The 27,133-nt window shown below is 34.5% G+C and overlaps 1 protein-coding gene across 2 annotated transcripts in view; it reads right to left on the bottom strand.

The window, feature by feature from the left end:
• LOC142327590 (WD repeat-containing protein 91) overlaps positions 1 to 27,133 on the bottom strand; it is a 101,104-nt gene that overhangs the window by 10,528 nt on the left and 63,443 nt on the right. For both annotated transcript variants that reach the window (XM_075370769.1, XM_075370779.1), the window contains 4 exons: positions 24,187 to 24,349; positions 14,521 to 14,642; positions 4,183 to 4,344; positions 3,594 to 3,705 (listed from right to left, as the gene is read on the bottom strand). In XM_075370769.1, coding sequence (XP_075226884.1) covers positions 3,594 to 3,705; positions 4,183 to 4,344; positions 14,521 to 14,642; positions 24,187 to 24,349 — 559 coding nt within the window. The remainder of the gene's footprint in view (positions 1 to 3,593; positions 3,706 to 4,182; positions 4,345 to 14,520; positions 14,643 to 24,186; positions 24,350 to 27,133) is intronic.

The raw sequence follows: 27,133 nt of genomic DNA, 5'->3' as shown, positions 1-27,133 counted from the left end.
TAAATCAAGCAAGATGAAGGACGAATTTCACGTAGTCCTTCAAGAAAAGAGGTAAGTTGTCATAGGAGAAGATATGCAGACAAGGTCATTTCAGACCACCTCGAAGTTGGGAAAACCAGAATGAAAGTCGACCCCAAACAGAGAGGCACGCTGCAGTCTTCATTTAGACATAGACAGGCGTTTACCTGAGGATGAGTTGATGACTCTAATACGTGAACAAAATACTCAGATGACAGAAATAAACTTTAAGTCCAACTGTGGATTACTGTTTAAAATGGGTAGGCACGAGGCTAAGCACTACCATGATGTGTGTCTGAGGTAAGTCCTGAACTCTGGGAATGCTTTTTTGCTAAAAATAGGCTGTTTGTAGAATCTCTTCTTGCAAGGTCAAGGGCTATTTATATGTCCAGCGTTGCTTTAAATGCTTCCAGTATGGATACACGGCGAAGTTCTGTAAGCAACTGGCGGCAGTGTGCACACATTGCAGAGAGGAGAGACACAAGCATGATGAGTGTCCCAAAAAAGTCAGAGGATCCTACTTGTGTGAAATGTAAGCACGCAAAAAAGGACTAAGCACTCAGTGATTTTGTGGTTTTTATCAGAGGGCTGTTGATATGTATATGAATTCTTTGGCATTACGTGGTTAAATTACGTTAAACAGATAAGTTTTAGCATTAATTTATTTTATTTTAAATAAAATAAATGTAATAGCGGCAAAACCGCTATTTTAGTCCAAAGACGAATCACGCATATGCGGGTCGAGGTTTACACCAATGTCATGGAACAGGCCTGCACATATGTGCAAAATCTAGGCACTGTATGAAGATTGGTCTTGGCATATAACAGGTCGAACTCAGCTGTACCCGGCGCTGACCTAAATGCCGTGCTGAAAAATTGGGATGACCCCTTCATACTTATGGGCGATCTCAACACTAAGCACACGTCTTGGAATAGCAACGTAATAAATGCTAATGGCAGGTTGTTATGCGAAGAGGCGAGGGCCTACAGGTCCTGAACTGCCCACCTTCATGAGTGCAAATGGTCGGTCGAGCCCTGACGTACTCGACATCGCGATTCTGAGGGCGGTACAAATGCGGTTCGCAATAGAAACGATCGATGACCTCAGCTCGGACCATTCTCCAGTCTTACTGGAGTTGGGCCGGGCGAGACCTACCACCAACTCCCCGAAGATCAGTGAACTGGAGAAAGTTCCATGAGGCTCTCCAACGGGATTTAGGCCAGTAGATCCAGAACTCCTGACCCACCGGAGGACATTGACGACACGGCTGATCGCGTTACGTCATCCATAAGCGAGGCTCTGTCTTATAGCACTACGGAGAAGGCCGCACGGTTCCTCCGTAACGATCTCCCACCTCACATCTACGAGGCAATCTTGGAAAAGCGTCGACTGAAAAGGATATATCTCCTCACCCTGTCACCCGACTACAAGCGGGCATTTCACAGACAAACGGAAAGGGTAAAAGTGCTGCTGATAAACCATCACGAAGAATATTGGATAGATTACCTCGTCTCGATATCAGACGACATCTCTTCGGTGTTCAGGTTGAATAAACGGCAATACGAAGGAAAGAAGCCTTGCCACCCAGTGCCGGGACGACGAGGTTTCTTGGCTTATTCAGAATCGGATCGGGCGGAGGTCTTCGCTGACACACTGCAGGTACAGTTCACTCCAAACCGCGCCGGCCCGAATAACGACCATGCAACTATGGTGGAGTTTTTCCTTGCGGGCTACTTCGCTCAGGTAAAGGATTTTTCCCCGCGAAATAGACCGCGTCACTGAAGCAGAAATGACCGCGGTTATCAAAGCCACAAGCCCCGTTAGATCCCCAGGGGTGGACGGGATCAAGGCCCGAGCATACCGGAACATTCCTACCGCTCTTATAGCAACCATGGTCACCCTTTTCACCTCCATTTTGTACGTAGGGTATTTTCCAGAATGCTGGAAAACGGCGGAGGTGGTATGACTGCCGAACCGGGGAAAAGTCTATATTCCCCCCCGAATTGCAAAATCTAATATCCTAACGAAGTGCAATCTAATATAATTGAATCTAATAACTGAACATATGGTTTTGTTGTATTATGCTCGAAGGTGTCCTCAACAGGAAATAGAAAGACAATGCTACCTTGCCAGACCCTTTTCATTGTCTACAGTCAAGTTAATGAAGTCTTCAGTTAAACAAACAAAAATAAGTATTTTTTAAACCTTTTATACCAAATCCATTGACTTTGTATTATGTTGATCCCAACCTAATTTAAAAGTCACTATTACTAAAGGAAATCTTACCTTTTTTCTTTTTCCTGTTTAGCCTCCGGTAACTACCGTTTAGATAATACTTCAGAGGATGAATGAGGATGATATGTATGAGTGTGAATGAAGTGTAGTCTTGTACATTCTCAGTTCGACCATACCTGAGATGTGTGGTTAATTAAAACCCAACCACCAAAGAACACCGGTATCCACAATCTAGTATTCAAGTCCGTGTAAAAATAGCTGGCTTTACTAGGACTTGAACGCTGGAACTCTCGACTTCCAAATCAGCTGATTTGGGAAGACGCGTTAACCACTAGACCAACCCGGTGGGTTAAAGGAAATCTTACCTGACCAGTGCTAACTCTAGACCACTTAATTACTCAAAATTACAAATGAAATAAATTGTTAACTTTAAAATTTTATTGAAAACATCTGAATCTATTGTATAAATCATCCTAACAATTTTTGTTATATGAATATAAATAACCTTTCAAATTAAATTCAAGAAATTTGTTGCAAATTCCAGTCTTACTTGAGCTATAAGAACTATTTCACACAATGGAAAGTTACCTGTTCCAATTGTGCCCAAAACGTGCAAGAAAAAAGAAAATCATAATGACGAAGAAAGCTATGGTAATTTATATAGTAATAAGGAAGAAGAGAATCCAGATTTTTAAAGTGAGAGCACTGAACCACTTGGATTTGAACTTTAGGGAAGCGTTTGAATGAATCTGAGAAAGCAGCACAATGTTATTTCAACAAATTATTAAATTATTCCTGGGAAAACAGAAGGCTGAGAACTATGTAAAACTTGTAAGTGGATTTCTTAAAAAATATAAAAATCTAGGATGCAGAACTTTCACCAGAATATATCAATGATGAAAACATGCCATCAAGGAAAATGGAGCCCAGATATGTTTCCCAATTACTGCTAGAGACAAAGTGAGATCAGAGGATGAATACAGGAAAAACTAAAAAAAGTAGATATTAGTAAAATACTACCATACTTCAGGCTAAATAATTCCTCAAAAAATCAGTTTTTCTTTAAATCTGTATTATAAAAAAAAACCCTGCCCGCCATCCAATTTTAGTTTGAAAATCGGCAGAAAAATTAAATAAGATATGCCATATTGAACGCATGTAACAGAAAACAAATTTTTTTGTAGACCAATATAACTGACCAATCAATTACCTTGGTCTTCATGCAATTTTATGTTGCCTTTAAATTAAATTATTTCCTAATGATAACAGTTTCTCATGCATATCAGTTGTTTAAAAATAAATGCTTATGCAGAAATGGGATAAATTACTACCAACTCACCTCCATTTTCCTAGTCTTCATATCATAAAGTAGAAGCTTTCCTTGGTTCTGACCAGTAGTGCAGGCACATACAAATGTAGGCTCAGTAGGACTACAGCTAAGGCTAACCACTCTAAAAAAAAAAATTTAATTTTAACCAGAACAGAAAAAACAAAAATAAAATAGCAACCACCATAAATAATGTAACTTGAGAAATAAATAGGTGAAGTTAAAATGTTAAATGACACATGCTAGTTCAAGATAAAATAAGTAAGTGAAAGCAATAAAAATACTACTAATCAAAATACTCAATAAGAGAAATTAATAGTAAGGATTTTTCTGTGAGGTTCTCTAAAATGAAAAACTATTCACAGTAAATACAAACACTTTAACTTTTCTAATGGGCCTTTATGCCCATTTTTCAAGGTTTTCTAACCTCAGGCAGGGGATAATGACAGGATTTTTAAGTTGGATACGCTTCCAAACATCAACCAACCAACAAGAGGACAACCATGTATTTATACTCTGAATTATTTCAGATTTTATAGCAAGCACTACTATGTCCTTTCTTTCCAATAATTAATAAAATGCATTTTAATATTCAACTCACTTATAATTTCTATCAGTGCTAGCTTCCCAAATGATTTTATTCTCATCAGTATCATGAAGGCACACTGCACCTTGTCGACTTCCAGATACAAAGAACCTTTCATTCTTTGCCACCCAGTCTAATGATAAGACACTTGATTTACAAGTTGTAGTAGCCAAAAGTCTGAAAATTACAATTTAAATATTAATTTATCAATTATTATATCATTTTCCAAATTCAGTGTAAAAAATGATTAGAATTCTCAAAACAAATAAATAATAACATTTTTATTAAATCATTACACATACGATAGTTCATTACAATGAACTGTAAATAATTTAATAAAGTAATTAATAAACAAACAAAACATCTATTGTGACTAGCAACATTCAAATTCATTAACTTTCTTTTACAAAAACTACATAGCATTTCTAAAATATGCATGATTATAAGCCAACAATATATATTGCATCAACTGATGCTAATTAAATTATTTCTTTAAACAATTACATGATGGAAGGATCATTTAACAGCTATATTTATATTTGCTTAAAAAATTCACAATACTAAATTAATAAATATCAAAAGATAAAAATTTTTGTTTAAAAAAATAATATAAAATCAACTTTGAACAGAATTAATTAAAATGAAATATAAGGTTTGTTACTAATCTTTTTCTACTTTAAATACTTTCTCTATAAAGTATTTTATCCAATATTTACACCATTATACAATCAATCTCCTTCAAAGAACACTGCTCCTTGATGTATACAGTTTTCCCACTGTCCTTTCCACTTTGAGAAGCACTTCTGGACTGAAGGTTTTAATCTGGTTCAGTGGGTGAAGGATGAAAATGAGCAAATCTTTTGGATAAAACTCATGAATTAACAGCGACACGAGCTTGCATATTGTCATAGTGAAGGAACCATGAGTTGTCACACCGCAGTTTAGGTCTTTTCTTCCTCATATTTATGAAGAGACAGACATCTGATGAAACTTCTACATAGTAGTGGTAGCTGACTTGTCTGTCGTGCAGGTGAAAACTCAAGCGAACAATATGTTTGATATCTTTAAAGACTGTCAACATCATCTTGGTATTTGAATCACTTTTATGTGCCTTTTTCAATCTGTGACAATTTTCCTTCCTGGATGAGCACCATCTTCAGTAGATTCTCAACTGCTTTTAAAATTACTGAACAACTCATAGCATTATGTGCGGACACAGAGACTTTTTCCTTCAAACCTCTTGAACTATTTATTTTTTGTAAAATTTTCATCACATTAAACACAAAATTCTCTGTAATATTTTCTTCATATAAGTCACTCATTGAAAAGACTGCCAAAGGCACCAAATCACCTACTTTAAATGAACACTATACAAAAAATTACAATCACACACACTTGAGAAAAAAAGTTTGATTATCTTTTAACAAACCTCATCTAAACTGTTCAATAAATTCAACATGCTGGAATTTGTAAAAAAAAAGATCAAATATTAATCCTGTTAGTCTTATTTTATTTTTGTTAAATAAAAGATTATAATTTTGTTATCCCAGTGATCCAATATTATTCCTAATGAAGAAAAAGAAGTTGCTTTCTGTTTATTTTTCAACAATACTCACTACATCATGGTAAATATTTCACAATTCTGTTTAACCAGACCTTGCAAATCTCTGCTTAGATATTATTTAATTTACTTCTTTACAAAGGAATAAGTAAGGTTTCATAAGCTAGATAAAGAAACTTAATTCTAACTTTAACATCTTGAAATATAATTTTAATCAATGAAGAAACAAGTTATAATCCTGTCAATTAAATTTCTTGAACTAAAATTACTTATTTTGAGATCTAATATGAAATATATACTGTTGAGATAAAGAAAACAATTGTAAATATCTTTCCTTATGAAATAACGGCTCAAAGAATAAAAGATAAGTAAATAAGGGAAGAAATGGAAAAGACAAACGCTTTTTTTATTGAAACACTGTCTACTTCTGCTGTCATCCAGTAACAGGAAAGAAGATACAGAAGATTCTGGAGTATTCTCCAGTCATCACATTTGTTATAGTCAGCTCATGTTCAGGAAATAGCAATGTTTAGTGTCCTCCTGACTCAATAAATTACACAATTTAATATTACAATTTTTTTTTTTGAACTGAACTTGCCATATATAACCCACACATTGATAACAATAAATAATGATCCCCAAAAGTCACTTTAAAGCAGTACAATCTCACAATACTATTTTATGCTTAATTCTGGCCCTTCTCAATTCCATTTTTTCTGTATAATCATATCCTCTTTAAGACATTTTATTTCAATTCTCTCTGATCGTTTATGAATATGATTTTTAACAACCTCATTTTTTACTTCTACTGTTCTTATAAACTTAATAACTCCATCTTTTTACATATCTTCTTACATCCTTACTTCAGGGTTCATTTTAACTATCAGGAAAAAAGTCTTTTGCACTCTTCCTCTAGTTTGTAATTCTTTAAAACTTGTCCTTAAATAGGTAAAATCTGATGGTTATTTTAATAGCCACCAGCTATTTCAGTGAACTGCAACTAATGGAAGGGGTATAAACTAGTAAATTAAACCAATAAATGAAGCTTCTAAGACTTCGCAGAAGATTAAAGAAAACCAAGCTGTAAACACATACACAACCAATAAAAGCCATTGCACCATAACAATCAAGTAATTGTATTTAAATGCTACAACAGTAATATTATGAAACAAATCTGAGATATTAAGCAGGTATCATTTTCATAATATGAAATAACACAGAATAATTGCAAACTTGTTATACAAACATTTTTATGCTCAGTTAAATCAGATGAACTAATTTTTAAAATATTATTATTAGTTTTATTTCAACGCATAGTTTTTTTACAGTTCTATATTTTTGATATTGTTGATAGTACACTACTTTCAATAACAGTAAAGTATTGCTTACTGCAATATAGCATGATATTTAATTGTGTAAACACTAAGAATTTTCCATACTCCATTGTAGCTTTTATATTACATTTCTTTTATTATTGTTACTGATGGTTTCATTCTTTTACTGCTCTCATTCATACTGTCTTCCAGTGTATTTTTTGCACAGGCAATAAGTAACAGGAACCAAACTTTCTCTTTCTTACCAAAAAATTGCCCACCATTCCACTCTTAGCACTACTAACCTGAAAAGTTACGTTATTTACAAAACCTTACTCAAATTATTTGAATCATTTACAAGTTCTGTTTTTATATTGTTAATATGAAGCATCAGAAAGAAGTATCACGAAATTGTGAGAACAATTTTTATGAAGTTTATTTTACATTAGAGCAACAAAAAGCTAACATTTTGCTTTCTGTCAAGAGTTTGTACTTCGTTGTATAGTAAAATTATATTAGGAAATAAAGACAAAGTATGGACTCCACAAATATACATGTATCTTAAAAAAAGGACATGGGACTCTTTCAAGAATATGATCAAGTTTCTGGATAATGTTAGAGATCATCAGCAGGACTTGCATCATAAAATCCACATTCAAAAGCTGTATAAACTAGAATGACCTTGAGGTTATATTTTTTGCACACTCATCTTGAAATTCCCCAGAAAACTTAGGGGTATTAAGTGAAGAGCAGCGAGAGATTCCATCACAACATAAAAGAAATATATTGTAGGTACCAGGGTCAATGGGTTGTCACCATGATATTGTTGATATTTATAAAGAGAAAACCCTCATCAGGATCACAAAACCATGTTCACTAAATGAGAATTTATGAAAAAAAGAAAAATATAGTTTGACTATCGGATATTAAAATAATGTTAAGCCTGTTTAATTTCTACATTAAAATTAAAATAGATTAAAGTTTTCTCTTCTTTTATTTTTAATGTTTTAACCATTCTGTCATGTGAATGATTTGGAATGCCAAATTAAAATCATTAAATACATGTACGGAGGATAATCAGTTGAGTCCATGAAATTTCTTCTAGTTTTGAGACTGTTAGAGCTGCCATCTGGAGTCTAGCATTGTCGTTGAGCGGGATGCCCTCTCAAATTAATTGGTCTCATCTTTTGTGGCGATATGCAGCCCTCACCTTATTCAACAGTTCGCAGTAGTAAGCAACATTGATTGTGGACTGCTCCTGCAAAAAATCAATGAACAAAATGCCTCACTCGTCGAAAAAAATGGTTGAAAGAACCTTGCCAGCTGACAGTCGAGTCTTGGCTTTGACTGGGGCTGCCTCCCCTTTCCACCGCCACTCCATACTGGCTTCTTTAGTCTGGAGTAGTGGACCCACGTTTCATCGAAGGTGATTCAAAAATGCATCACCTTCTTTTGCAAACTTCGCTGTAAGCCTCTGACAGGCCTCTCAACTTCTCATCTGCGGTCAAAAGGCGAGGAACCCATCCAGCACACACTTTACAGAACTGTAGGTCATTTGTTATAATCATTTGACAGCTCCCATAACTTATTCCAACCTGTTCTGTAATTTTAGATACTCTCACATGTCGATAATCTTCAAGAATGTCTTGGAACTGTGCAAATTTTTTTGTCTGTAATGCTGGTCCGAGGACAGCGATCGTGTTCCTGATTTTCCTCTTGTTCTTGTCCTTCCTTGAACTCTTTATGCTAGGCAAACACATGAGTCCCTAACAATGTTTGGTCCCCAAACTGTGGAGTCTCTGGAAAAATTTCCATCACTTGAACTCCTTCATGAGCAAGAAATTTTATAATTATGAGTTGCACAGTAGCGGGGGTGAACCTGTTGCTCTGACATTGTGAGCGTTACTGATGAATTGGTTGGGAGTGTGGAATGGCTGGCTCTCTCCACTTATAATGACCCTACCCAAGCATACTAGAACCGCGGGCCCCAGTCCTACCAACCAGACGCTCAGGAGCAAAATTCCCATTTATATTTGATTTACCCTTGAATATAACAAACACCTAAAATATACACATTTGGTAACACTAAGATAATTATGTAGAGCTTGTGCATGGGAATATGAAATGGAAATTCGTAGCATACGAAAAACGTCATGCCTGACTGAAATTCGAACCTGGAACCTCCGGGTGAAAGGCCGAGACGCTATCACTCTACCAGAGTAAAAAAAAATTTGTAGCTTTAAGAACAACTACTTCATTTAATTTAGATTTAAATCTAATTATTAATACAACATAACATTAGTAACAGTAAAACAACATATCCACAAAATGTAATAAAAAAAATCTGATGTGGACACTACATGACTTCCTTGCATGCCTATTAAATTACATATATACATTTTTCTAAAAATGAAAAGGACATAAAATTTTATTTACAATCAGAGGTTAATAATAATTATTAATAATCAATATATTTAAATTAAAAAAAAGTTAAAAAAAGGAGATGAAGTTTGATTTGAACTGATGTGCCTTCCCCTTGTAAGATCAAATTACTTCATTAATTAAAATTTTATTTGGTTATAACTCTGGAACCAATAAAAATAAGTACCACTTATGATATAATGTTTATAATGATATATTAATGTATATAATGTTTATGATATAATGTTAAAGGGCTTATTGCTGCAATTAAGAAAACGTCCAAAATCCACTTTTTTTTTATTTCTGGCTTTTTTGGACACTTCTGGTTCTGTCGATTGCAATAAAAATGAGAGGTGCACTAAATTTTACAATAGTCCTAAATCCAAAATTTCAATAAATTGGCTAATCATTTTTCAGTTATGTGCTGTTTGAATGCTTCCATTGAAAATAAAATGAAATTAGTGGTAACTGGTAAGGCTAAAAAATAGTGATCATTCAAAAGTAAGGAAGTTAAAAATTTACCTGTGCATTATTACAATCAAGAAGGAGCTTAGATGAATCAGGAAATTTTTAAAAGGTAGTTCACCAAAAGATTTGTACCCAGCATCCTCAAGCATCTGACATCAAAGAGTCTTCCTGAGAAAACTGTTATGGTTTTGGACAATACTCCTTCTCACCCTAATGAATTTTTTTTAAATCTGATGATGCAAATATTTTTGCAAAATGTTTACCTCCAAAGCATTAATCCAGCCGCCAATGCACCAAGGGATCATTCCAATCTAAATTACTACTATAGATCCTATTTTTTTTAGAAACTAATTCAACAGGGAATTGATTTAGATCATTTTATAAAGAATTTACAATTTTGGATACTATTTACATAGTCTCAGAAGCATGGGAAAAGATTAAATGCACTACAAGATCGTGGAGAAAAATTGGTGTAGTTTTGTTAGAAGTTGTGTTGTGTTGAAGTTGTGATGTTTATGTTTTTGTGAGAAGGTAATCAGTGTATCATTTGTGTGGAGTGACATCTTGCGAACTTAAAAGAGTACTGTATTATAGAATCATTTTTTGATTCTTAATAAGGCTTTTTTTTAGTCAGTCTTTTAAACAACTGTACAGGCTAACCTCTGCCTACACTGGCAAGTGTGATCATGGATCAGACATCGGCTGTTCAAGGTGAACAGTAACGTTCAAGGTCAACATTCAATATGGGTAACGTATCCAAAAGCGAAACCAGTACTGACATTACTGATTCTTTGACTGCCCCTCTGCCATGGAAAACAATACAGTACTGCATACTCCAAAGTCACAATGTACAAAATACACTACAAATAATTTGCATCTATATAAATATGAAAACCTCCCAATAAAGGATGACATCATTGAAACTAGCTGGGAGAACTGTGTTAAGCCCTGCTGATTGTGCTATACAGCATAACAGATGTAATGAGGCTTTACGATCTGCTTGAAACAGTTGCAACCAAGAGTGATTGCTGCATAAGGGTAATTAATGCTAAGCAACTACGAATTTTCTCGAAAGACGTTGACACTTACAAAAAGATGTGTGTGTGTGTGTGTATGTGTGTGCAAGGATTAATTGGGCACACAATCATGAGAAAGGACAACAAGGTGTTTCAAGTACTGCTGAGAAATCTGCATTACTCGATCCTGACCGATGTCATCCAGGAGGAAACTGAAGGTAATGGACATAATGTAAGAAGTATAATTAATGCACGCCACAGAGTAACAAAAGAAGCACTGGCGACCTTTGTCAATTTGGAACCAAATGAAAATAAAAAAGATATATTCAACATGAAATACACTGCCAACTGGCAGTGTATGAGGTTAGATTCAAAACACCAAGGAAACCTCCCAATTTGGTCCAGTGCATGAGATGCCAGCAGCATGGACACATGAAAAATAATTGCATGCAGCTTATCACTGTGTTATGTGTGCATAGAGCCATAAAACTGCGGATTGTCCTAAACAGGACAGATATACATACCCTCTGCCAATCCGATCATCTTGCTAATTACAAATAGTGCAAAGTGTATAAAGAAATCTTGGAGAGGAAACAGTGGCAAAGCGCCCAATACGTTACGAGGACTGCTAATCCACTACAGAATCAAGGCAAAAGAGCCATGTTAGATTTGGGCAAAACCAACTTCCCTTCATAGGAATCCGAACAACCATTCTAACACTCATCTGAGAACATTTGCTGTAGCTGCTAAGCACAATGACTGTGACACTGCTGAGTACAAACTGGAGAAGCTAACATCCAATATAGAGTTCTTGTACTTCAAAGAACCTGCTAAACTCTACTCACAACAATTACCAAAATTCATTGATGGCTAGATTCCTCAGGATTGCTGCGCCTGGAACATGAATGGCCTCGCTTGTTGACATTAGGAACTAGAAACATTGGTGTTTGCCAAATCTTGGATTAATCTCCGAAACACTTCAAAAACCATAAGTATTTCTGTCTCTAGGGATAGTCGGTTTACACAACCGACTAAATTGTAGAGCCTATGGGGGTACTACAATACTTGTCAAAAATGTTATAGAGCATCGTACTACCGGAGTGCATGTTAATGCACTCCTCATTATCATCACTGAATGTGGACCGATCACATTCAGGCAACCTTGATTGGATTGGACCTTTAAAAACAATTTATCTGCAGTCTACTGCTGACCTCCTCATGTGATCAGGAATGACTTGTTCTCTGAATTTCTTTTGACACTGGGTATTCATTTTATATCAAGAAATGTTTGAATATGATATATATCCTTTTTGGGCTCCTGGTTCATCATTACTCAAGAAAGAGGTTAAAGGAATTGTATTAACAATATGCACCTGAATGTCATCTCTGAGATGTAACCCACATAATGGCCATCAGTTCTGACAAAGTTCCCAGACTTGTTAAACTTTTTTGTTGCCTCGGATATTTCACCAATGTACACTGATGTTAGAAATAACTTTGATTCGATGTCTGATCATTCAGCAGTTCTTCTTGACATTAGAACAGTAGTGGTAAAAGAGAACAAACCGCCTATCCTATACAATAATAGTACTGACTGGGGCTCCTGTCAGAGCTGGACTGATGACAAACTAAGTGTGCCTGTTCAGCTGAAAAATTGTAATGATGTAGTCAATGCGACACATTACTTGACTGCAATCCTGCAGCAACAGCTTTGCGATCAACACCGGAGGATTGACATGGAGGACAGGAGGATAACCTACCCAAAGGAGATAATGGATCTTATTTCCATCAAGAGGAGACTTAGAGAAGGTGACAATATTACAGAAGGCCTGAGCATACAACATCTTTGAACAAGGCTAGTTGTAAATTAAAACAGCTGCTGAAGTTTGTCAAAAATGAGACATTTAGAAATCTCATTTGGAAGTGAGTGTTATTCCTGACCACCACTTTGGGTTCAAATGTGGTCACTTAACAATCAAACAAACACACAAGATTGCTAATTACGTTGACACAGGACTGTCAACGTTTCCAGCTACTGCCTCGAAGAAATGTATTGCTCGGCTGTTTTTTTTGGATATCCAGCAGGCCTTTGATAAGATCTGGCTTCTTGGCCTATTCTATGAATTGAAAAGGAGCCTTCCTCAACAGTATTACTTGATCCTACACAACTACCCGAATGGACACTTCCCAAGGTAAAATACAATCAAGACTTGTCTGTATTCTTTAATACTGGGTCGGATGTTCCTCTGGGCTCTGTTCTGTACTCAGTCAACATTATAGACCTCCAGACTCCATAGAACATTACTGTTGCATAGTTTCCAGATAACAATGCTGTGGATTCTGACCCTATCATAGCTTCTGCTAAACTACAAACTGTATTGGATCTAATTAACTGCCTTGCTAGATGAAAAATGAAGGTTAATCTGGCTAAGTCTACATGTATTATGTTTGTGATGAGGAGGGGTAATTACCAACAATTTCAACTTAATGGCATTTTCATTCCATGTGCGACAGCTAGGACTGTACCTGGATCTCCAACTGACATGAAGGAGTCATGTCAGGGAGAAAAGGACGCAGCTTAACATTAAGTTCAAAAAGTACTGATTGCTAGGTATGGAATTGCAACTATCATCTAAGGTAGGGAGTCACAACTCCCTAAGCATCAGGAAGCAATTACTGTGTTGAGCGATCCTGAAATCAATTTGGACCTACCGAATCCAGCTGTGGGGTACGATAAGCGAGAGTAACATCAAAGACTACAGCAATCTCAGAACAAAATATTGAGAAATATAACAGAAGTGCCATGGTTTGTGAAAAACACAAAATACACAATTATCTGGGATTGCTAACCGTTTGAGAAGAGATACAGTAATTCGGTACAAGATACAAAATGAGACTGAATAAACATATGAAATGGCTCGCAGTTAACTTCTTAGAGGACGGCAAAGACATTAGGCTCCTAAAGCGACTGCATACATTAGATCTGTAAGTTCTCAGAGATTTGAGGTGAATCAGTTACCCTAGGGTGTTGTGCTTTGTCAAAATCCTTCATTTTGTTTTCCCACTTACTTTTTGATGATTCTTTGATTTGTTTTACTTTTCTTTCTTTGAATAGTTATTTGCTTTATGTCTTCTAAACTTGATCAATGTTCTTAGGACTCATGTTTCTATGTACTTATTTATGTATATTACATAAGATATGTATACATATACAGTTATACGAGGGATTTCAATGGAAACCTCTCACTACACGTATTTTTTTTTTTATAAAAATTTATTTATAGTTCCTATAAATTGGAATCAATTGTAAATAAAACACTGCCGAAAAAGGTTTACTGTTATACCTTAATATAATATTGCATGTAAATACTGTACTGCAGTAGAGATTATTAAGTCACTTTAACACATATTACTTTATTAAATATTATTTTTGGATCAACCACATATCTGCTATGATTTTGGATTATCCGCAACCTCTTCCCAGTTATTATTACGGATAAACGGGAGTTGGCTGTAATGATTACCGTTAAATCTACAGCAACATCAATTTTACAAAGATTCAGGTTTGCATTACTTAGGATTAGGTGCAGGAGACCAGACTTTGATAACACCATCCACATCTGCACTAGCAACTACTGATCCAGATGGAGTGAACTTACACTGAGTAATACTTGAACGATGCTCAAGCATCTCTTCCTAAAACACACACCAAACATAAATAAATAAAAAAAATGACTCAATAGCACAAAAACTAAGCAACAGACACATAGATTTACAATGAAAATCATCACCCTAACAACAAGCACTTCTTATAAGAAGGTGTCTATAGTACGTTAGGTGTTTTAGAAGTGCAACAGCTATAAGAATGACTGGGTATGATGACATTTTCTTTTAAAATACTGAAGTTATTGGTTGTTTTTATTTATAATTAAATTATATTCACGTAACATATATTCATATTAATTACATTCACTTTTATATTATTAAATATAACCGTTTTAGAAAACAACATAATTTTAATTTACAAAAATAATTTAACTGTAACCCCAGTATTAAATATTGATTATAGACGTATTAGAGATATAAAAGAACATCATCATACAGTGATGGGAAGGCTTTATTGTAACATTTCCAATCTGCCTTTTCAATAATCCATCTCCATGTTTTTTTATTCACCTTGCGACCTTCACATCTCGAAGCTACATCTCTGGAACCAATGAAAATAAGTACCACTTATGATATATCACTGAAAAGCTCTCAATGAGGGCTGATTACTGCAGTTAAGAAGAACCCCAAAATCCAAATTTTTGGGGATTTTGGGCTTTTTTAGTCCAATCGATTGCAATAAAAAGGGGAGGTGCACATCTAGAAGTTACAACAGTCCTAAATCCAAAATTTCAACATTCTACGGCTAATTGTTTTTAGTTATGCAAGATACATACATATATACAGATGTCATGCCAAAACTAATCAAAATGGATTCAGAGATGGTCAAAATGGATATTTCCACTGAAATCTGAAATTTTTCACGATCACAATTCTTCCTTTACTTCATACAACGAAGTAAAAATACATAAAACCACTGGATATTTTTTATCAACCACTTCAGGGAGTTATTAAATAGACTATGAGAGGAACAGTCACTATATAAAGAATAAATCCTAAGTACGGTATATATTCTTTTTGTGTTTTTTTGTGGGCAAAAATGCTTTGGCATTATCGTTGCCCGGAATAAAATTCTATAGAAGAAAATAAATAGCAAAAAACTAAAAATAACTTAAAAACTAAAAAATTAAACAAAAACTTACAACTAATATCACAGCTAAAATTTCTTTTAAAAAACACTTAAACTAATATCACAGCCGTAAAACTAAAATAGTAAAATTTAACTAAAAATAAAAAGAGTTTAATAAAGTCCAAGAAGGGTGTAAAGGATCCCAACTCGAAAAACATGAGACTAAAAAATTAACATAAAAAACTCAACGTAAGTTAAGACCTAAAATATTAAAAAAGCTAGAACTTACAACTAATAAACATACATAAAATACCACTAAAAATCTTAACACTAATATCACTGAAAATTGCATAACTAATATCACAGTGGGAAACTTAATAATGTAAAATTTATTTAAAAGGAAATAAAGTAAAAAAAATACATACAATTTAAATAAACATCAATAAATTTAACAAAGTCCAAGAGGGGTGTACAGAAAAATAAAAAAATTATATTAAAATTGTAACAATTAGATGAAAAGAAAAACAAACACGTTAAAATAATTCTTCAGCACTAGAATAAAAAATGTATACCACAATTTTAAATTTTTTGTAAAAGCAGCAATACTCAGTCTAAAACTTCCTTATTATTACCCAGAATTTGGCAAATATTTCTATGTAATTTAAATTTACAACATAATGCCACATAACATATGCAATCCACAAGTATGTGGCGCACAGTCATGTGGCAGTTGCATCATGCGTATAGTGGTGAGTGTCCTGCTGACATCAAATATTATTGTGTGACTCTGGTATGTCCTAATCAGAATTAAAAGAGGACCCCTTCCTCACGACAAATTTTTCTGCATGATGAGTTTTATGGCAGCACGAAATCTTTAATGTGTTGGAGTTTGTTATCAACAGTAGCCAACCAGTCACCTTGCTACTTTGCTTGAAGAGGCTGTTTTATACAATTAATAAAATCAGAAGTAGCAATAAGTGATGAAGAGAGGTTGATTACATATGTCTTTAGCAGTAGAATCTGCACGTTTATTACCTAGAATTCCCACATGGCTAAGAAACCAACAGAAACTCATTTGTGTGTTGTGACGGTTCAACTCAGTGATTGCATTATAGATTTCAGTAACCAAAGGATGTCTAGAGTAAAACTCTTGTAAAGCTTGGTGTGCACTACACGAGTCGTTACAAATACGGATATAATGGTATTTTGGGTTAACGATATTCAATGCCTTATTGATAGCGTACAGTTCGGCAGTAAATATACCTGTAATATTAGGTAGACCAAACATATAGGTTCTGCTATTAAGAATAAATGTGCATACAACGGAATTATTCTGTTTTGATCCATTGTGTATACTACTGCATCTGGGTTAATTTTGGAGAAAATATGGTGAAGACTTTGCTGAAAGTTGGTAGGTTGTGTTCAATGTTTCTTGAATATGGTTGAGATCAAAAATAAAGTTTATAAGGTTGATTCTCCACAGAAGATATGAACAGGGATATGTTGGAAAAATAGGAGGTATGTCAACATTTAAAAGCTGTAGTAACCGCCGGGTATATACACCCATAAGTGCAGTATCACACAAATGATCTTCACAGCTTTGTTAATGAGGTCACAAGAACTGTGGTAAAAGCCTGTTTTTTACTGCCGTTAAAAAGCCAGTCAAAGCACCTGTAGTAAGACATAGAAAAGCATGATGTACAGCATCTAACATCTTCAGCACGGTATTACGCACTAAAGAGTAGGTGATACAACCATAATCTAACCGGGAACGAACTAAGGAACAATAAAATTGCAACGTACATGACTAATTGGCTCCCCAATTGGTGTTGCTAAGGACTTGCAGTATATTTAAGAGTTTGGAACATTTTGTTTTTAATTTTTGATGTGTTTGACCCACGAAAGGTGGCTATCAAAAAATAAACCTAAAGACCTGATATAAGGATAGTAATTAGCTCTCCGTTGAGAAAAACTTCCAGAATGAAGGGTCTTGCAGCCGAGAAAAGACTACGCATTTTGTTTTCTCAGGTAAAAAGGTGAAGCTAGTAACCCTGACCAAGTTTCAAGGCAAGATATAGTGTTCTGTAGTAGTCTCTCTGCTGTAGCTGTTGAGCAGGACATAATATGTACAGTAAGGTCATCAACAAATAATGAACATGAAAGAGGTGACTGCACACATTTAGTAATACTGTTGATGGCTATAGGAAGGTGGTACTTAAAACACTTCCTTGACGCAATCCATTCTCCAAGGGGACACTACCCGATAAGGAATCTCCCAACACAAACACAGAATGTTCGATCATTTAGGAAACCCCTGATAAATGCAAGCATACAGCCCGACTCCCCATTCTTTACGGGTGTTAAGAATACCACATCGCCTTTTTGATAAAAAAAAAGATAGCTATGAGGCGCTGGTGCAGCAGGAAAGCGTTTTGAATAGCTGCTTCCAGTGACACTAAATGGTCAATGGAAGAATGACCTTGGTGAAAATCGCATTGCTCTAGACATAGAAGGCCATGTCTCTCCAATTGCCACATGAGCCTGCAGTTCACCATTCTCTGCATCACTTTGCATAAATTGCTTGTCAAAGAGATAGAGTGGTAGCTTCAGGGGCTTCCTTTGTCTTTTCCAAGTTTAAGTACTGGTACGACAATGGCTTCTGACCAGACCAAAGGGAAAACTTGTGAGGAGAATAAACTATTATAAATACACAGTAGGTGTTGTAGTGCCGAATTAGGAAGGTGTGAGACGAAGGACTGAGACGATTGTTGTCATGTCCAGGGGAGGTGTCACATGAGTTTTTAAGTGCGTGTGACAACTCACTGAATGAAAATAGAGTGTTTAATTCACCGATCGAATCACCAACGTTTAACGATAGTACTCCCATCTGTAATTTGTACCTCTGAAATTCAATACTGTATGATGAGATGAGGGACACTGAATGGAAACAATGTGCCAAAATGCTTGCAATTGTAGAAGGTGATGTAAGAAGTTTTCCTTCATGAATGAGTCCGAGAACAGATTGTTTTGGTGATCTGCAGATTGTACGGATCTTTTTCCACACAGTAGAAATGAGTGTAGTGTGTGAGATGGTATCCATGTAATTCCTCCTAGCATCTAAGAATACCTGATGACATACCGCTCTAGACTTACAGTACAAATCTAGGCGTTCATTTGTAGGCCTATGGTTAAATTTACACAGTGCTTGTCATTGACTGTTAATACAGTTTTGGCAATCAGCATTCCACCAAGGAATGAAAAGACGTCTTGGGTTTCCCAATGTTTGTGGGATATACCTATTAGCATTGTCAAGTATTAGAGATGTAAAAGAACATCATCATACAGTGATAGGAAGGCTTTATTGTAACATTTCCAATCTGCCTTTTCAATAATCCATCTCCATGGTTTGTTATTCACCTTGCGACCTTCACAGCAGTGACCACAAACCAATTACTATATAGCTTTTGGTGTCAGTCGCAAGGTCATCATCATCAAGGAAGTGTATCCCTTGGTTGTAATTGATAAATGAAATCATCGCCTTGAGGATTCCAAAATAATCCAAGTGTCTTGATATTTCCATCCTTATCTAATTTGATGAAAGAATCAGAATTGTCAAACATATCTGGAACGTTGGAATGGCATTTATGTAGTGAAAGTCTGTATTTGCTAAGCAATAGCAAAAACTCATTGTATAATTGTTTCAACTGACCGATGTTGTCACAACCAGTGAGCAGATCATCGACATAAAAATCTTGCTTGATTACTTGGCAAGCTTGAGGAAATGAGGCTTCATTTTGATTGGAAATTTCAATCAAACATCTTGTAGCTAGAAAACTTGAAGGTGCTAAACCATAAGTAACTGTTTGTAAGTTGTAAGGAATCAGAGGATTCTTTGCAATTGAAAATCTCGAGGATTGATGTAAATTTGTCGATATATCTTTGGAATATGGCCTGATAGCACATAGCTGTGAGTTCTAAAACGAATCAAATAAATGAAAATAAATCTTCTTGTACTACTGGACCTATGAAAATAATCTATGAAATAAATCTTAATAATAATCTATGAAAATAAATCTTCTTGTACTACTGGACCTGTAGCAATAACTGAACTGAGTGATCGGCCGTTTGATGTTTTTTCACTACCGTCAAATACTACTCTTGTTTTGGTAGTGGTGGAAGATTCACGAAGTACTGTGTGGTGAGGCAAATAAAAGGTTTCAGATGGGACCTTACACTGAGATGAATCTACAGGTTGCATGTGATCTAATTCTTGATATTCTTTCATGAAATGGAAGTAGTCTTCCTTAAGTTTAGCGTTTTTCTGAAATCTACGGTGTAACAAATTGAAATGATGCCTTGCACTTTCACAAGAATCTCCTAAAGCGCAGTTTTTCATACGAGATATAACAAATCTGCCTTTGTCATCACAAAAGGTATTTTCAACAAAATGTTTTTCGCAGAAAGATTTAACCTTGGTTGGTAAACGATTTTTGATATCTTCAGATCTCCAAAAGGACTCTAATTGAGAGGAAAATTGTTCATTGCTAACAAAAAGTGATACTGAATTTGAATTATTTTTCCATTTATTAGATTTAGTAGGGATTTGACCAGAGACTATGAAACAAAGACGAGTTTCTTGAAGTATGGTATGATTAGAATTGTGAGTTAATTGAACAGGCTTAAGCAATGATAGGTAATATTGAGCTGTTAGGAGAATGTCAATTTGCTCAGGAATATTAAAATGAGGATCGGCAAGAAAAGGTTGAGAAGGAATTTCCCAGTCAGTTACGTTTACAAAATCATTAGGTAACAGACCTGTAATAGATGGCAGTACATGACATTTAGAATTAAAATTAAAATCTTCATATCTACAATTAATATTTGAATCAACACTTAACTTAGATTTAGTGACAACATTACTAATACCTGTGATCGGCATTAAAACAGGTTTGATCTGAAGCCCAAGTTTAGCAGCAAACCTTTAGCAGTACAAAATGAAATCATCAAAGCGGAATCAAGTTTGACCCTGGCTTGGATGAAATTACCTTTTTTATCTTTAACGTTAACTATGGCTGTTGCAAGTAAAACAGACTTGTTAGGTTCTGATTTTAAAGTACAGTATGAACTATTAGCCAAAGGAGCTTGATTCGGCTTAGAAGATTTAATTGCTGGCTATTGCAGAGTTTTATCTAAATGAATTAGATATGATGTTTCTGTGAGAATTTTTTACACTTACCATTGCTTTGACACCTTTTTACAATGTGCTGTTTATTTAAACAATTAAGACATAATTTTTTTTCTAAAATACAAAGTTTTTTCTTTCGTTAACATTATATCTTAAAACTTATCACATCAATACAATGGATGGTTGCTAGTTTTACATAATGTACACAGAATTATTTACATAAAATACATTTTTACTAAAACTAGGTTTTGAATAATTATATTTTTTGTCCATAAGACCTACAGTAGGCGGCTATGGCTTTTCTTTACATTGAATCGTGTCTGTAGATTCAAGTAGTTTATGCTTACATTCTAAGAAAGAAATGAGTTGTTCTAACCTTAGAAATTCATTACTTTCCAATGTTTTTCCCAGTCTGTTAAAGTATTTAAATTTAAATTTTGAGTAATTAATTGTATTATAATGAATTCTAAATAATCAATATTTAGATTCTTCAATGCATTAATATTTTAATTAATCCGATCAATGAAATTAGATAAATTTTTAGAATTTTCCTTTTTTACTGGTTTTACATTAATAATTTCCATAGCATGTTTAGCTGCAATTAGTCGTTTGTTGTCATAACGAGCTTTAAGTAAGTTTATGGCAGTTTCATCATTTTCAAATGTTACTGATAACTTTTTTATTACATCTGAAGCATTACCTCTTAAGAAATTTTTAAGGTAATAAAATCTTTTAACATTGGAAAATTCCTTGCGGTTATGGAGTAAACTATTAAAAAGATCAAAAAATTTATGCTACGCTCTCACATCACCATGAAAGGGCTCAATTTGTATAGGTTTTAATGTAATTTGATTGGGTTTGTCAATTATTTTGTTTGACTTAATTGCGTTTGACATTTTGAAAACATTTTCTAGTTTTTTATGTTTTAATTTAAGTTTATCAAAAATGTTATCATATATGTCCCTATCCTCTAAATCTTTATCTGTTGCATCTTTATGAAATTCTATTTCAGACTGAACTTCAAAAAATGTTTTTTCGTATTCTAATAGTTTATTGAATTTTATAGTGAACAGATCATAATCGTCTGATTCGAAATTAAAATTATTAATAAGTAATTTTAATTTTGCTATGCAGATTTTCTTAATACCTCGTTTCTTAATTACATCTTTAAATTCCATTTTGACTTAAACTACAGTATTGATAGAAATAATATTAAATAAATTGTTAAGAAATTAAATAAATAAAATAAATTAAATTAAATAAATTGATAATTACTAAATTATTATAAAATAATATTATTAAATTGTTTTCGATGATCAGAAGTTGTTTTTCTAATGTATATTGGATATGATGTCATCTGCTGCTATTGACCTGGCTTGCGACTGCTTGCTTGCAACTGTGAGTGCGTGTATTTAGCCCAGTATAGTTCTAACACATTAAAGTTCACAAAAAATTATTATTGTTGAAGACTGACCTATTATAACTTAATATTATTGGAGATTCACTGTAATTTGCGTATAACAACTATTGTTATAATCTTATGCATGTCCTGAGTGTTACAAGTTATTCAAAACGTATTGAATTTTACGCATTTTATACTAATGCCCCTCGTACTCCTGAATGTACACTATCCGATAAAGATTAACATTCACAGTTCCTATGAAAGATTAATAAAGCTATTTGACAATGCTTATAAATAAGATTATAAATACCGCTTGATCCAGCCTTATGAATCCTGCCTTTTGAATTCTGCTTCTTGACCCTCTATTTGGCAATACCTCGATCCACTTGATCCAGCAGTGGAGGACCATAAAAAGATATGGTAGATCTGTCGACTTAACTATCCAGCCCAGAGGATCATAAAAAGATATGGTAGAATTTAGAGCTAGTGTGGACTGTATTTTTTTGTGAGATGGTAGATGATGAAATGAAGTAGCACTATGTTCTTCTTGAATTGTTATATTTAATTTGCTGTCAGCCTTGACATTTTAATTGAATTACAATAGTTACATTAAATTTAAGAATGTATGTCACTTTAATCATAATTGAACTTGAACTTATCAAGAAACTATGCGTCCCCTTGGACTGAAATGAAAACACAACCGCAATGTGCGGGATCCTATTGTAAAATATAACTAACACTAATTGTCCATCTGGTTAGAAATGACCAGATGTCCATCTGGGCAGGATTCTAACGTAGAATACTAGTACGAACCTCACCTTCCGAGTAGCACTAGAACCCACTAGATCGCAGCACCGGATGGCTCAACGTGGAACAGAGCAACCACCCATATTACAGAGACATAAGAACGATTGAATCTGCTCGTCATTAAATGTTTCAATCAGAATCAATCCGCCTTGCAATTTTCTAACATTCTTCGGGGAACCACTTGAAGTTGTTATAACTTTGTTTATCAAGAAAGACAAAACCTTTTTGGAGGAGGCCACCTTCCTGATTATTGTGGAGAACAACATATCGGGTGTTTTTATATTTAAAACTTACTGCATCAGGATTTAATGCACTCTCTTCTACCAGGCTATTATCCTTGTCAGACAAGGCTGAACAAGACTAAAATTGGTGGTTTTATAGATGGACCACCAACCATCATAAGATTTATTTGTGGACTTAAAATTTTGGTCCCACGATTACCGGCACTATAACAAACCACTCCAGCAGAGCGCATGCATACTGGAGCTTGAGCTAAATAGAACTGGGTTCATCCAGGTACCCAGAAGACATTGTTTGAGACTCACTACATAGAGCCATTCACCCATCAGCATGAAAGTTTCAATGTTGGGTTATGGTTGTGTTTTGTAAGGTGTCGTAACATCACCGAGTGTATGTGTAAGAAGTAATAGTGTAGAATGTTGTTGTGTAAGGGTATATTGTTGTAATTTGTATAGTGTATGTGTACACTGTTCTACAGTTCAGTGTGTAGTGGGAAGAAAAGCTGCAGAGGCTAGGCCCGTTGGGATGCAAAACCCCAAAGTCTTAAAGAATAAGACTCCCCATCAAGGGATATATAATGTGGTAATGATTTAACAATTAAAATAAATATAACTTTAAACAGTAATAATCCCAATCTCATAAGGAACAGAGCAGTTACAATTGTAGAAGATTGAACAATTAAGGTGGAAATGGAGAATTTCACATAAACAACACAGGTTATCAATAAAAGTTATTATTGAAATATTTTTTAAGACATTATTTCTTTAATAAGAAAAGGTTATGCAAAAATTGTTATTCCAGTACTTATGACTTCTAACAACATCCTTAAATGTAAGAATAAATATGAAAAAACTTATATATAACACCATACCTGGCTCAGCAACAAAAAAGTATCTTGACGTGATGGCACTTTTACATTCCGTCTATCCAGATTATCCAGTGAATTATCTCTACCACTTCCACTACCTGATCTAGTACCCCTTGATCGTGCTTCTAGTGAAACTGACCGCTTTGATGCAGTACCTCCCTCTGAACTATAAAAAAATATTCCACTCTTTTTAATTTTAATATTTTCATAAAATTTTTTACATCATAATTTGCATAAATTATAACACTAACATTAAGTATAACACATTTAATAAGATCAATGACATAATAAACATTTTTTAAATGTAAAATACAAGATCACAATCCTCTGCTGATATAAATTTTTACAAACTAGAGTCCAATAAACAAAAGTACTTGGAAAGCACGTTAATTTCATTACCATTTATAACTCTAGGTTTTTTTTTTTTTTTGTCTTCAGTCATTTGACTGGTTTGATGCAGCTCTCCAAGATTCCCTATCTAGTGCTAGTCGTTTCATTTCAGTATACCCTCTACATCCTATATCCCCAACAATTTGTTTTACATACTCCAAACGTGGCCTGCCTACACAATTTTTCCCTTCTACCTGTCCTTCCAATATTAAAGCGACTATTCCAGGATGCCTTAGTACGTGGCCTATAAGTCCGTCTCTTCTTTTAACTATATTTTTCCAAATGCTACTTTCTTCACCTATTTGCCGCAATACCTCTTCATTTGTCACTTTATCCACCCATCTGATTTTTAACATTCTCCTATAGCACCACATTTCAAAAGCTTCTAATCTTTTCTTCTCAGATACTCCGATTGTCCAAGTTTCACGTCCATATAAAGCGACACTCCAAACATACACTTTCAAAAATCTTTTCCTGACATTTAAATTCATTTTTGATGTAAACAAATTATATTTCTTACTGAAGGCTCGTTTAGCTTGTGCTATTCGGCATTTTATATCGCTCCTGCTTCGTCCATCTTTAGTAATTTTACTTCCCAAATAACAAAATTCTTCTACCTCCATAATCTTTTCTCCTCCTATTTTCACATTCAGTGGTCCATCTTTGTTATTTCTACTACATTTCATTACTTTTGTTTTGTTCTTGTTTATTTTCATGCGATAGTTTTTGCGTAGGACTTCATCTATGCCGTTCATTGTTTCTTCTAAATCCTTTTTAATCTCGGCCAGAATTACTATATCATCAGCAAATCGTAGCATCTTTATCTTTTCACCTTGTACTGTTACTCCGAATCTAAATTGTTCTTTAACATCATTAACTGCTAGTTCCATGTAAAGATTAAAAAGTAACGGCGATAGGGAACATCCTTGTCGGACTCCCTTTCTTATTAGGGCTTCTTTCTTATGTTCTTCAATTGTTATTGTTGCTGTTTGGTTCCTGTACATGTTAGCAATTGTTCTTCTATCTCTGTATTTGAACCCTAATTTTTTTAAAATGCTGAACATTTTATTCCAGTCTACATTATCGAAAGCCTTTTCTAGGTCTATAAACGCCAAGTATGTTGGTTTGTTTTTCTTTAATCTTCCTTCTACTATTAATCTGAGGCCTAAAATTGCTTCCCTTGTCCCTATACTTTTCCTGAAACCAAATTGGTCTTCTCCTAACACTTCTTCCACTCTCCTCTCAATTCTTCTGTATACAATTCTAGTTAAGATTTTTGATGCATGACTAGTTAAACTAATTGTTCTGTATTCTTCACATTTATCTGCCCCTGCTTTCTTTGGTATCATAACTATAACACTTTTTTTGAAGTCTGATGGAAATTCCCCATTTTCATAAATATTACACACCAGTTTGTATAATCTATCAATCGCTTCCTCACCTGCACTGCGCAGTAATTCTACAGGTATTCCGTCTATTCCAGGAGCCTTTCTGCCATTTAAATCTTTTAATGCTCTCTTAAATTCAGATCTCAGTATTGTTTCTCCCATTTCATCCTCCTCAACTTCCTCTTCTTCCTCTATAACACCATTTTCTAATTCATTTCCTCCGTATAACTCTTCAATATATTCCACCCATCTATCGACTTTACCTTTCGTATTATATATTGGTGTTCCATCTTTGTTTAACACATTATTACATTTTAATTTATGTACCCCAAAATTTTCCTTAACTTTCCTGTATGCTCCGTCTATTTTACCAATGTTCATTTCTCTTTCCACTTCTGAACACTTTTCTTTAATCCACTCTTCTTTCACCAGTTTGCACTTCCTGTTTATAGCATTTCTTAATTGCCGATAGTTCCTTTTACTTTCTTCATCACTAGCATTCTTATATTTTCTACGTTCATCCATCAGCTGCAATATATCGTCTGAAACCCAAGGTTTTCTACCGGTTCTCTTTATTCCGCCTAAGTTTGCTTCTGCTGATTTAAGAATTTCCTTTTTAACATTCTCCCATTCTTCTTCTACATTTTCTACCTTATCTTTTTTAATCAGACCTCTTGCGATGTACTCCTCAAAAATCTTCTTTACCTCCTCTTCCTCAAGCTTCTCTAAATTCCACCGATTCATCTGACACCTTTTCTTCAGGTTTTTAAACCCCAATCTACATTTCATTATCACCAAATTATGGTCGCTATCAATGTCTGCTCCAGGGTAAGTTTTGCAGTCAACGAGTTGATTTCTAAATCTTTGCTTAACCATGATATAATCTATCTGATACCTTGCAGTATCGCCTGGCTTTTTCCAAGTGTATATTCTTCTATTATGATTTTTAATTTGGGTGTTGGCAATTACTAAATTATACTTCGTGCAAAACTCTATAAGTCGGTCCCCTCTTTCATTCCTTTTGCCCAGCCCGTATTCACCCACTATATTTCCTTCCTTGCCTTCTCCAATGCTTGCATTCCAATCTCCAACTATTATTAAATTTTCATCTCCTTTTACGTGTTTAATTGCTTCATCAATCTCTTCGTATACACACTCTACCTCATCATCAT

This window comes from Lycorma delicatula, chromosome 1 (genome assembly GCF_047948215.1).
Source record: "Lycorma delicatula isolate Av1 chromosome 1, ASM4794821v1, whole genome shotgun sequence".
NCBI classification, from domain to species: Eukaryota; Metazoa; Arthropoda; class Insecta; order Hemiptera; family Fulgoridae; genus Lycorma; species Lycorma delicatula.
The sequence above is the reverse complement of the archived record's forward strand: the minus strand, read 5'-3'. Positions and strand labels throughout refer to the sequence as shown.